Source organism: Patagioenas fasciata, chromosome 8 (genome assembly GCF_037038585.1).
Source record: "Patagioenas fasciata isolate bPatFas1 chromosome 8, bPatFas1.hap1, whole genome shotgun sequence".
NCBI lineage: Eukaryota > Metazoa > Chordata > Aves > Columbiformes > Columbidae > Patagioenas > Patagioenas fasciata.
The window spans coordinates 9,102,040-9,115,030 of NC_092527.1; the positions used below are offsets into that span (position 1 = coordinate 9,102,040).

The window sequence follows — 12,991 nt, forward strand, 5'->3', positions numbered from 1 at the left end:
ACTTGTGTGTTCTCTGCCACACTGCTAGGGCATAGGGGAGTCACTCTGAGAGCCAGCCACAATTTGTGTGGGCTTGGGATATCAGATACACACAAGAGTTTGTGAGCACAAGAGCTTCATACCTCATGCAAAGGTCAGCTTGTTTTGTTCATTGTAGTCTTCCTCTCCAGGATTAATCCTTGTCCTCACTGCTTTTCCATTTTCGTTACATCTGTCACCCTTTGAATGGCATTGGTTTAGCTATTCCATCTATATTTCGTAGCCTGGGAGAATGTGGGGAATGGGGTGTTGCACGTTTCTGGTTTTGTTTATCTGATTTGAAGGTAGCTTATTCTTAAGCAGCTCCCTTAACTAGGTGCCTTAAGTTAAGCAGGAACTTGCAATATTGTCAATTTTGTATTTATATAGTGATTTACCTTCACAAACAGGTCAAAAACTGTTCCTTTTTTTTACTGTATCACCTCCAGTTAATAAATAATAGGCCATATTGATGAGCACCTTCACATTTGAGCTAACCAGATCATTACAGTGAGCAGGCTGGGCAGACCCAGAACTAAAGCATGCTCAGCTATAAAGCAGCAGAACATATAAAACATGTACTCGGTGTGTAATGAGTGAGTTATGTCTGTCTGTCTACGTAGGCACTTTCATTAATTCACTAACATCCAAATATCGATACTGTGAAGAATATAAGGATAAAATATAAAACTGAAATGGCATTAAAGGGTCTAAGCGTACCTTGTTTGTAAGGCTATTTGCACTCTAAAGCCTTTTCTTTGTCTTAATCAAGAATATTCTACACAAAGGCTTCACACAAAGGTCATTTCTCACAGCAAAATGCTGACATCTCTGACATCATGTTATCAGCTGTTCTGGACACCCATTTCTATGTTCTGTAGTCTGTGACACATCGGAGTATAAAACAAAGGGGACTGAAATGAGGAATTAATGTTTATGAAGTATGTACTGACTGTTGCCAGGAGAAAATGGAGGCAGAGAGCAGAGTCCATCTCTGTTATTAGCTGTTTTGTGCCATAACACAGGAGCCTTCAAAAACATCTATATTAACCGAAAGATGTTTTCCACTAATAAGAACATGAAGTATATGTTAGTAAACACTATGTATGAGGGTTTTTTAAAATTTTGTATTATTTGAATGGGTGATTAATGGGAATACAATTTAAAAAGCACAGTTGTGCTGACAGCAATCACCAGGCAGTAGACAAGCATTGCTATTTTAAATAATGACAGGGCAACTGAAAATAGTTTCTGGCTTGTTATGACCATCAATAAGAAGACCGTGCAATTGTAATAGGAAACCTAAGGCACTTAGAAGGAATAAATCCCTTCCCTGAAGTTAACCAAATTTATATTTCTTGTTTCCACTGGGTTTTGCATCACTGCAAAGTACTGGGGGGTTTTGCAAGTGCAGGAATGAACATGGGGAATTTAGAGGTGCAAGCATGCTCACCTCTGGTTGTCTTGACCACCGCACAGAACCACATTTTGGGGCATTTAGTGCCAGCGGGTGCAGAACTGGTTGTACTGAGCGGCAGGGAGTCAGGGCAGTGATGTGGCACCAGGGCAGGTATTCCCTTCCCCCTGCCCATGTATCTCCTGTCCCATGCAGGGGCTTTCTTGAGGCATTAAGACAGGCAGGATACGGCTTCTCTGGCACAGAAAAGAAAATTTGCCACGATAGTAGTAAGTGGAATAAAAATATGGCTGGCTTATACTTTATTTGAAGACACATTTGAATTCTTCAACTTACAGTAATCCGATTTTAGGACTAAAATAATTATTTTAAATAAAATAGTTATGTTTATTACAGAAGGAAGTTGACATTTGTGCAAAATTATATATTGTTTTATGCTTTATGTATTATTTAAATCATTAGGCCAGTTATACTACAATACTTTTCTATGTAAACATTGTACTGGGTATATAATGTTCCCTTCAAGTACATGGACATATCCCCACATGCTGGTCAGAGGACACATTGCACAATGAATGACAACATTTAAAATCTACTTCACAGTGTAATTATTCACAGTTACTACTCTGATGGTCTCATAAGTAAAGGGAAAAGGAAATTTAGAAGATAACAAATGTTTTCTTCTATTTGCTATGTGTAACAGCTACTGCTAACCTTCCATTCGTACATACAGAATGGAAACAGGCAAATCACTCACATCTCTCCTTTAAATAACAAACCTGGGTATTTGCTACCCTGAAAACTGCTGCATCATTCATCCTGTGTCAGCAATGCAGCCATCTCATTGTCTCTATGTATGAATTAGTATTTCTGGTTTGGACCTTTACTAATAAACTGACAACCACAAATCCTGACAAGTCCTGTCGAATCTTACCTATTTAGATACACAAAGGAGTGTTCAATGGTTGGACCAAGATATCCCATGTGTTGGTGTTTTTAAATGCTTTCCATTACGGGGCAAAACGCCACCAAACGCAGCACCTTTCCTACCCATGGTTTGCACAATCTCTTGCTGGGAACAATGCCTGGTTCTGGCCTATTTTACATCCTGACCTACATAAAGGTGGATCCCACAACTACTATAGAGAGGCTGCTAAATAAGGAAACCACACTTTGATTCCCAACCCAGTCCACTTAGATGAATCGCTATGCCTTTTCCACCCAGCACGAAGCAAAATCCTAAAGAAGAAAAAAGCTAAAATATGTGTCTAGTTTGTAAACTCCTCTTCAGCTGCTCTGCTAGAGATGTGTGTTTGGTGAAAACAAAGGCTTCTGCAGATCTCTGTACATCATGGATAAGGCCAAGTCTCTCAGCCGCTCTGCAAGGAAGGCGAAAAACACCATCACAGAGATCTTTGCTCAGCAAGCACAGCGGCAGTGATGTAACACAACGGTGCCATGTTCCGAAACTGCTGGATTTTTGTGTGTCCCGGAGCCACCACCTAAGCCAGGGGCACGGTGCAGCTCCACTCTGCCCAGTGCCGCACTGCGGGCGCACCGGAGGACGGCGGCAGCGCTTCTCACTCCACGCTCACTCCTACATTTCACTGTAGGCAGTTTCCCGCCCGGCCTGTTCGCTGCCCAGCAGCGGGAACCCAAGCCACACGATGACTCCAGCCCTCCCTCCCGCCGAGGCAGCGCCCCCCTCCGGCTCGGCCGTTACACCGGCCCCGCCCCGGCGGGCAGGCGGGCGGTGCCGAGCCTCGTGACGCCAGGGCAACGTCACGCCGCGCCGCCGTTGCGTCACCGCCTCCGACCACGCGGCCGGGGAGGGCGGTGGAGCGGGCGCGCTCCGGCCCCGCCTGCTGGGTTCGCGCCTGCGCAGGAGCGGGTCCGGGCCCTGTCAGCGCTCCGCGGTGGGGCAGCTCACGCCCTGGTGGTGGCCGGTGAGTGCCTGCGGCGGGCGGGCCGGGCTGGGGAGCGGGGGGCAGCGGAGAGCCTCGCCGCCGCCGGTGAGTTCCGCCGGGCCGTGGCGCGCCGCTGGACCTCTGCGGACCCGGGCGCCGCCGCCGCCCTTCGGCCCCGTGGGACGGAAGGGAGGGTGGACGGGGCCGCGCTCGGCCTGCGAGGCCGGTGGGACGGGAAGGTGGGAGAGGGGCGGGAAGAGCGGCAGCGCCCGGGGCGCGGGGCGGCGGGTGGGCCGGAGCAGTTGGGGCTGTTACAGGCGACGGCGCTTCGCAGCTGTAGGTCGCGTCGATGGGACCTCGGCGCCCGGCGCCGCCCCTCGGAACGGGCGGAGGCCGCGTTCCCCCACCGGGGCCGCTTCTGCGGACCCCAGCGCGGCGGCGGCGCCCCGGGGAGCGGAACCGGGAAGGCCACGCCGCAGGCTGAGTGCGTGTGGCAGCGGCTCGGCGGAGGCGGGCGGTGTCCGCTCCCGGCCCGGGAAACGGCCCGCGGGTGCGCTTGGAGAGCGACAGTACAGCCTGCGGGAAACGTCCAGACTGCGCCCGCAGCATCGCCACTCGCGCTCGGCCGGCACAGGAGCTGGGGGTGTCCCTCGCCTTCTGTGCTGCGTGTGGGCACTGAGCGGCTTCTGACGTCACACACGGTGATATCCAGCACTGACAACCCGAATTGGCTTTCGTGACTACACGCAGGGATAAAGTACTACTGTGATTTGAGATCAAAGTACAAAACAACTTTGGCTACTGACTCGTAGAAAAACAAAACACCCACCTTCTATGGAAATAAACAGCTCTTTTAATAGAAAGGAGAAGTTTTTCTTTTTGTCCCGCTGGAGATGAATCTTCACTACAGAAATCTCAAAGTGCTATAATCACACATCTTCTCTAACTTCTTGTGTTTCAGGTTGAAGCATTGCAGTCACTGCCACAGATGTGTGAAATTTACTGTTGCGTAGCTATGTCATAACTGAAGATGTCTTCGTTTTGATGTCCCCTTCTGAATGTGGTAGGATATAGCTAGTGATAGCTAGGGAAATATTTGATCATGCATCATCTCCTGAGATAGGTAAACAGAATGCAATATATGTTAAGCTCTTTGGCCATTTTGGGTTTGTTGTTGGGTTTTTTTAATGAATTCACAAAAATAAGCATCTTGTTTACTGCATTTTGATTTCTGCAGAGAAAAATAGTTCATCCTGTTTTGCTGGCAAGAATTCTGTCCTTCCTTGGTTTTATGTAATGCTTAGATGCTAACTGATGGCTTGCTTCCTTGAGCAGTTTTATATTTAGGTGGTTTATGTGTTATGACCCTGCAAAATTTAAGACTGAACATATTTGTAGTGCATTGTATTCCACATTCTGTTATTCACAGTGTCTTCCAAGTAATGGTCACAGATGAAAATTTGTGGTAGTTTTACACTATATTGCATTGTTTTTTAAATTAGTCTGAAAATATGGGGGAACTTACTGGCATGAAAGTGTAGTGTAAGTAATAGTGAAGACACTGGCATAGATTCTTTATCATCTGCAATACTGAAAATGAAAGAGAAGTGTAGCTTTTTGGCCTTTCCAAATAGATACAGAGTCTGTTAGCACATATACCGGTAATGGCAATTCAGACATTAGGGATGGAGGTTTGCATGGAGGAGTTTGTGTAGCGACCCTTTGTTTCTGCAGGGCAACTGTGGAGCTGTAGCCTTTGAGTGCAGTGCAAGACTGGGGACTTGAGTTTCAGCTTAAATTTTAAGTTCTGTTGACTCATAGTTGTTCAGATGTCATGACTGACACATCATCATGTTAGTCTTTGTGTTGCGTAACTGGATTGATCAGAGCTTGACCAGTTTTTTCCAAGCTATGAGTCAAGTGCTGATTTCAGGGATGATCTTGAGGCCACACAACAATGTTTTTGGGAGTAACACAGCTCCTTGTGTAAAGAAACAAGCCTTTACTCTCTCCTTCAGACATGCTTGAGGTCGTTTCCACTGGCTAGAATTGGTTGTGACTACCATTTGTATAGTTCTGGATTAGGGATTAGAGGAGTTTTAGAAGTAATGATATTTTAAATTTTTGAAACAAAATTTTATAAAACCGAGGACGTGTGCATCTTAAAAGTTGTATCTGAAATGGGAAGGAAAGCTTTTTACTGCAGGGTTAGTGTAAACACTGTCCAAGAAAGTAAGTCACGCTCTTAAAAATCATTGAATGTTTCAATATATTGCTATATAGAAAGTGAATTTGTGGATTACATGCTATATAGAAAACAACATAAACAGTAGGGACAATACTGAAAACTGTACTTTTTTTTTTCTTTTAAAAACAGCTACGCAGAAGGGATATTCTAGAAAAGTGAAGTTGGAAGATCTCTGTGATCAAGAGAAGCATAAACATGTTGTGCTGGGGAAATGCATCTTTTGGACAGCTTGGATTGGGTGGAATTGATGAAGAGATTGTTTTAGAACCCAGAAAAAGTGACTTTTTCTTAAATAAAAGGATCAGAGATGTAGGATGTGGACTGAGACACACTGTTTTTGTCCTGGATGATGGAACTGTTTATACATGTGGATGCAATGATCTAGGACAACTAGGGCATGAAAAAGCCAGGAAAAGACCCGGTAAGTTTAGAAGTAATTAATTGTGGAGAGTACATGTGGTTGCACATGTACTTTTTTGCTTCATTATGTTGTATCAAACCCAAGACTGCCAGTGTCTGTGCATGTGCTGAATTGTATGCACAGTAGTTCTTCCAAGAATGGGCATATTTTGGAGTTGCTAAGCACTCCTGAACTTGAATTGCATCTCGTGGCAGTTGGAAACAACCAGCTGTGAAACATGGCTATCCCCTCCTAATTTTGCCTGCCATGCGGCCGGACACTGCCACTGTTTATTTCCAGCATGGAATATCTTTACCTAAGACTGTGGGAGACTCGGTGCCAGTTTTTAATCTCAAGAGCAGGTGATCTGCCTCAATACATGGATTAGCATTGTACTATATGTATGGGTTTGGCTACTGGAAAATGGTAGAAATGAATATTCGTTATACCATAGTTGAGAAACATACCGTGTGTTTTCGTTTTCTAACATGTGATGTAGACCGGGTCTGATTAAAGTGACATTCTTAATTTATTTTTTTTTTTAAGAGCTAAACCCAAAACTTGATAAAGACTTTTCAGCATTTACAGTGATATAGGAAGACGATTTGGAAAAGCCTAAAAGATGCAGTGTAAAACTTCGCGGGGCTTTTTTCTTCCTATCTCTGTGATAGGCATGTTTCTCCTCCCCGCTGGGGCAGTTCTATAGCAGAGGTGGGTAAACATCTTGCAGGGACTGCAGAGGAGTGTGCACATGGGCTCCCTTCAGAGCCGCGGCTCTGAGTCACGTCTGCGTGCTGCCGAGTGACACACAGTGCTGCTGCTGGCAGCGCTTACAGCAGAACGTAAGCAAACTGAAAAGGCTTAGTAAGAGTTTATTCTAATCACCGCTATAGCAATTTTACAAGTCACTTGGCACAATAGTTGGTACAAATATTTCAAATGGAAATAAGGCACTGTGCAGGATTTTAGGAGTTCTCATTAATTCAAAGGTTTGGATTTGGTGCCAAGTAAAGATTTTTAGTGTAGTTGATATGTAACTTTTTAAAACTAATTTGGACTTCTATTGGGCAACACTAAATGGATATTAAAACAGATAAGCTTTAGTCCTGTGCAAACACCTGCTTCATGAACATGAGTAGAAACTCAGCTTGTCAAACTTGTTACTGCTTGGAAAATGATGCTGAATTGTCTTTTAAATCTAAAAGTTACAAGAAAAATACCTTGCTTCTATTTTTTTGTTTTAAACAGCCCTCTGTGAGCTTTCTTATGTAATAAACAAACACCTACTGTATTTTTTTTTTAATGCTGAGACACAGCACTCATGAGGATTGTAATATCCTCCCTGTTTTTTTTTGTCTAGAGGTTACTGACAATACTGTTGAATATTTTAATTTGATGTTGGTGCATTGAGATAACTTTACTTGCGCAGTCTAAGAGGCTCAGTATCTTTACAAATGGGTGAATGCTCTCTTTTGAATCTATTTCTGCTAACTGAAGATAATTTTGTCGCTCAGTGCATGTCTTTGCTGCGTCGTGTCCCCAGTGGGGCTCTTTAGCTGTGCCCACAGAGCTCTGCTTGCCGTGGGGACTGTGTGGATGTTCCTTAATCCACATTAGGCAAAATCAGCCTGGCCGGTTTAGCAGCTGTTGAAGATGGTCTGGGCTGATGTGCGCACTGTTCCCTCAGCTGAAGACACTTACACGACCTCTTCCACTGGCAGAGCTGGGGAGGCCCTACTGGGCTCAGCTGGGGCAGAAACCTCTTTAATCAGACCAGCTGTTTAAAAAAATAAACTTCTGTCTGCTGCCAGCGTTACTGTATTTTGGCAACTGAGTGACCGGCATGTTGCACATAGTCTTAGCTGCTGTTGTGGACCTGACCTTGGCTATGCAAGCCTGTGTTTACAGTGCATGTTACATTGATGATACCCAGGCTTTTTCAGCTATGTGCCATTCTTAGGCAGGAATAGAATTGATGTGTTTGAGAACAGGGCATGAAATGATGTCTGAGCAGGCTCTTATTTAAGGGGACTGTTGAATATTCCAGCCGCAATGACAGGCCCTGATGATATTTCTCCACTTTACTGTTGCCAGAATGAAAATATTAGTCTCCTGATAATAAATGATAAACACAAAAACCTTGAGTTTTTCAATATATATTTAAAGGTATTGACAAAGACTACTAGTGTTTGCTGTGCAGAGGCATGCACTGTATATCTAGAAAAATTACTCTTTAGGATCTGTTTCAACAGTATTTTGCTTTATAAAGAGGACATTGTGTAGCTCATTGCAAAATCAGTAGCTTTAGTCTTTAATTTGCCCTGCCTTGTTTCGTAGGCTTTTTTGTTGATAATGAATAGGTGAATTTAATTTACTGTGGTGGAATGTTTTCCTCTTACATAATGTCTACACGTGTAGTCATTTGACAATAATCTGTTTGACCTTAATTGAGTTTCTGCACTCATTTTCAGATGGCAAGATTAGAAGGAACCATTATGATCGAGCTGCAGTTTTTGTGCGCTCCAGATAGAGTTTTTGTTTGGTTATGTGAGGGTGTCAAATTTAACTTACTTCTCCTAGAATAGCATGCTTATAATTTTAATTAAAGCACACTTTGACAGACTTTTGTGTCATTTCAGTTAGTATCTTAGTAGTGAGTATAAGTGTCTTGAACAACTCTAGCTTTTAAGTAGCTTAAATATTTTTGTTGTTTGTTTTCTTTCTTAGAGCACGTTGGTGCACTGGATGCCCAGAATATTGTAGCTGTATCATGTGGAGAAGCCCACACTCTTGCATTAAATGACAAGGGTCAGGTATATGCTTGGGGTCTGGCGAGTGATGGACAGCTTGGCTTGCCGGGAACAGAGGAGTGCATCAGAGTGCCCAGGTTAAAAACAGTATATAATAAGTTTGGGGCTTTTTGTGTGGTGTATGGGGTTTTTTTGTTTGTTTGCTTTTCATGTGCTTAAATCACTTTGTTTAAACTATTCTGCTGTTATAACTTGAAAGACGCATTAAAAAGTGCATTTTAGCTGTGGGACCTGGATGCTGTAGACAGTTTCCTTTCTCAAAAAGTCAGTTGTACGTGAGAAGTATGTTATGGGTTTGCTTGATTTGGTTTGGGTTTTTTTCCTTTTCAATGGAAGTTCTGTTGGAAAAGTAGGATGGGTGTTTTAGGAACATAAATGGGGATTGATAACTGTCATTTAAGAGAAGTAGAATGGTAAATTTTCCAAGCCAGTTGCGGGTGTATGCTTGCAGAAGGTACGTTTGCTGTCTGATTGTCATACTTCTGCTTGTACTCTGAAGTTTTTTAGTTGTGTTTGAATAATGCACCTAATTGTACAAATTAATGCTGGCCAGACTGACTGGCTTGTTTTGAGAAGCTGTAAGCATTCCAGCTAGCTGAATTTGCACTTTTGCTGTGATGAACAGGTTTACTGAAATCAGTAAACTGGAGCAGTAAGTCTGTAAGTTTGCAGGCTGGAGGTTTTCTCTTCTGATTTTCTTTTTTCGTTAGGAAAAAGACACAAAAATAACAATTCCTTGGAATATTAGTAATTTACAACTTTATTGTGGCTATCTGTGACAAGTATAAATATGAAAGAAATAACTAATGTAAGAGTTAGTTACTCTCTGTCTTATTTAAAACCCCACAGGCCTTTTAGAACTGTTTTTCTCATCTAAAGTTGAAAGCATACTAGATTTAATGCACATTTGCATGTATTTGCAATTTCTTCGTAATGTGTAATACTGAATAGCTCTGTAAACTGAAGTTTTGATTGAAGTTGATGTTGGTAGACATGAAAAATTGAGTGTTCAAATTTTAAGAGAAACTAATGTAGTCTTTACAATCTTCTTCAAATCAATATTAGATATAAAATCTTTTTTCTTTTGAAAACTAGAAAGTAAGAATAATGATCTTCTTGCATCTGGTATTAATTTCCTCCATTCAGCTGTATGACATCTTCCTAGCGTGTGAACCTCCCTAAATCTTTGTTATGGTCTTTTACTGACTTTATTAAAATAAGGCAGAACCTGGCCTTGGAATTGTAGAAAAGAAGCAGTTTTGCGCTTAAGACTTTGCTAAATAGCTTCTAATTAAAATTAGGATACTTAAATTAGTTTCATACATACTTCAGTGAGAAGGATTCACTTTTTATATAGTACTCTTTCATGTGACTTTATATTTCATACTGTGATCTAGTACCTTACTTCTTTCTCTGTTTTCTTGTCCTGATAGAAATATTAAAAGCTTATCAGACATCCAAATTGTTCAAGTTGCTTGTGGTTATTATCACTCGCTAGCACTCTCAAAAGGTAAGCCAAATTCTTCTGAAGTTTTTTGTAATTTCTTGCCAGATAATTCGAAAGGTTTCAACATTTATTTTGTCTTTTTTTCAAATGAATTTCTTTTTTAAAAAACATGCTACAACTTAACACAGATTGGATTTCAGGTTGCTAGGGCAAGTGTAATTTCATAGTGGAAGCTTGAATTTTAAAAAGAAATGTACAAACAAACGTTGTGGTGTTCTGCCTTTTTTTCCCTTTTTTTGTTATCAAGCTTTCATGTGATTTCCTTTTAAAAAATTATTTTTATCCTTTTTTTGGTTCCATTTTCCTTTTTCATCCTGCTAGCATGCTGCGTTGCCATTAGTCTTATTTTAACGTGTAACTTCAAGTTACTGAGGCTTTTAGACCATTACTTCCTTGTCTGCTTTTCTGTTGCAAAGCCTCTGTTTTGTTGGTGCTTCTATGGTTAAAATGTGAGGTCGCATTATAACCCATCTTTCCTCAATTTTTTGCTGGGGATGTGGGAAGACACTTAGCTGGGCTCTGGTTGGTGTAGTTGTTCAGAAATTACTATTAATTTAGTTTGCTGCCTATTTGTTTCTTTGTGACAAAGGAGAGTTGTGGCCAAAACTTCCATTTGGAAGAAGTGGTTGCTGTGTGGAGTTAAAGGAAACTTAGAAACGCGGCCCAAAAACTCCAGAAAGACTGTAAACTTTGACGGTGTTTCTTAACAATGTGTGGTTAAAATATAAACAAAATAGGTTTGACGAGGGAGGTTTTAACTGTATGCTAAATGTTTGTTGTTTTGTTTGTTTGTTTTTCTTTAAATGTGATGGTTTATATTGACTGTATGTGTCTTGATTCTGTACATGACTTTTCAAGGGCTCATACTCAGTGTTTTTGTGCCGTGATGTATTCCCAGGCGTCTTTACTATTGTAACCTGGTGAAATTCCTTTGTTTTCAGTCCAGGCATGCAGATTTATGAATATCCCATTGCCTGGGTCAAGATCAGCAGCAGAATATGGGGAGTATCAGAATTGTGCTGTTAAGTGTTCTATGGGTCAAAGGTGCAAGAATATAGTAGGAGTTTGTAATTTAAAGTTCACTCAGTGTTTTGAATAGTTGCAAGCTTGAAGTACAGCATCGCTATCCTACTGCTAATTCCTGGATTGCAGCTTTGATGTTTCCATTCTTCATGTGCGTTGTAGGGTGGTTGTTGTGGGTGGCTTTTGTTTGTTTGTTTTCTAGTTGTAAGAGAACTTACAGAAATATTTGCGCTATAGCAAGGTAAATCACACATATGGCCTTAGAAATAGACCTACACAGGGAGGATAATGGCATGAAGTTACTTGAACTGGGCATTTTGGGAGTAGGCTTTGTAGTATTTTTAGATCTATATATGAGCTATTGATCAGATGGGTTAGTTCATGTCATTGTACATGATTAATGTAGGATTTCTTTGGTGTTAAGAAGATTGCTTTGCGTAAAAGTGGCGGTTTGGGTGTTGTCTCTTGGTTTTGTTTGTTTGCTTTTTAATCTGGTTGGGTTTGGTTTGATTTTTTTTTGTTGTTGTTTAAATAAATAAATCTAGGAGACAAGTACCCCAGGAGACAGATTTCATTGCTTTTATCTTGATAAAACTGTAATTGGAAAGATGGAGGTAAGGGAGACATAAGAAATATTACTGCTTAAAGGTAGCGTTACTGTTTGAAATGTGTATTGCATCGGCAAAAGCAAAACATCTTTGCGATTAGGTGTTGATTTTTGGGATAGTTGGCAAAACATTGGTTGTTGAGTAGAATGTTTTTCGTTCAGGTGCAGTTTTAACATAATTAGCTCTCTGACTTGTGATCATTCAAAATGTTTTTCTTTATAAGGCATGAAATGACATTATAAGCTTTGTACTTCATTGATAATATTTTAAAATTTGTCACTTAATTGGTATGTGAAAATAAAGTATGTTACCGTACAAAAACTTAAATGAGGCTTGTCATTGGAAATGAGAAATTTTTGCATGTCTGGTTTATAACTTTAACAAGATCTCTGCATAAAAATATATACAGTAGTGGAACTCCCAATGGAACAGTATCTTGCTTAGTAATAGCCAAACTCAACTGCTCTAACACTAATGAAACAGGAATGTTAAAAGCAGTTTTGATGGTTTTGAATGTAAGTATTTTTAGTCCAATTAAATATTGGAGTTGAATGTCTGCAAATTACGTGAGAATGTTTAGCTTTAAAGGCAGTAATTTGTATACATTTTCAAGTTCAAATATTTGCAGAGCAATGGTCTAACTTCTAGCTTTTCTTATAGTGCATAAACTTTATATAATTAAACTACATTGATTGTATTTCATGTTTGTTTTTTTCCTTTAAATAGGGAGTGAAGTGTTTTCCTGGGGACAAAATAAATATGGCCAGCTGGGCTTAGGTTACGAGTTTAAAAAACAAAACTCGCCACATGTGATAAAATCTCTGCTGGGAATCCCTTTTGCACAGATTGCAGCAGGAGGAGCCCACAGTTTTGTACTAACTCTTTCTGGAGCCATTTTTGGATGGGGACGCAACAAATTTGGGCAGTTGGGTCTTAATGATGATAATGGTAAGTAAACATTGCTCCAGTAAAATTTGATGCTGAAAGGTCTTGGTTTGTGAATCTAAAGACAGCAGTGTTCCTAGAAAAGGAGCAGAGAGAACAAACCCGTGT

At 41.1% G+C, this 12,991-nt stretch overlaps 1 protein-coding gene across 6 annotated transcripts in view; it reads left to right on the forward strand.

Moving 5' to 3' along the window:
• The first annotated feature begins 3,274 nt into the window (after positions 1–3,274).
• The window catches only part of HERC4 (HECT and RLD domain containing E3 ubiquitin protein ligase 4), a 31,888-nt gene continuing 22,171 nt past the window's right edge, over positions 3,275–12,991 (forward strand). For 2 of the 6 annotated variants that reach the window (XM_065843110.2, XM_071811658.1), the window contains exons 1-6: positions 3,275–3,381; positions 4,304–4,465; positions 5,720–6,011; positions 8,718–8,877; positions 10,234–10,310; positions 12,665–12,886. In XM_065843110.2, the coding sequence (XP_065699182.1) occupies positions 5,786–6,011; positions 8,718–8,877; positions 10,234–10,310; positions 12,665–12,886 (685 nt within the window). In that variant the 5' untranslated portion in view covers positions 3,275–3,381; positions 4,304–4,465; positions 5,720–5,785. Of the gene's footprint in view, positions 3,448–4,303; positions 4,466–5,719; positions 6,012–8,717; positions 8,878–10,233; positions 10,311–12,664; positions 12,887–12,991 lie in introns of all 6 variants that reach the window. The other 4 variants (XM_065843109.2, XM_071811656.1, XM_065843111.2 and 1 more) reach the window with 4 other exon arrangements.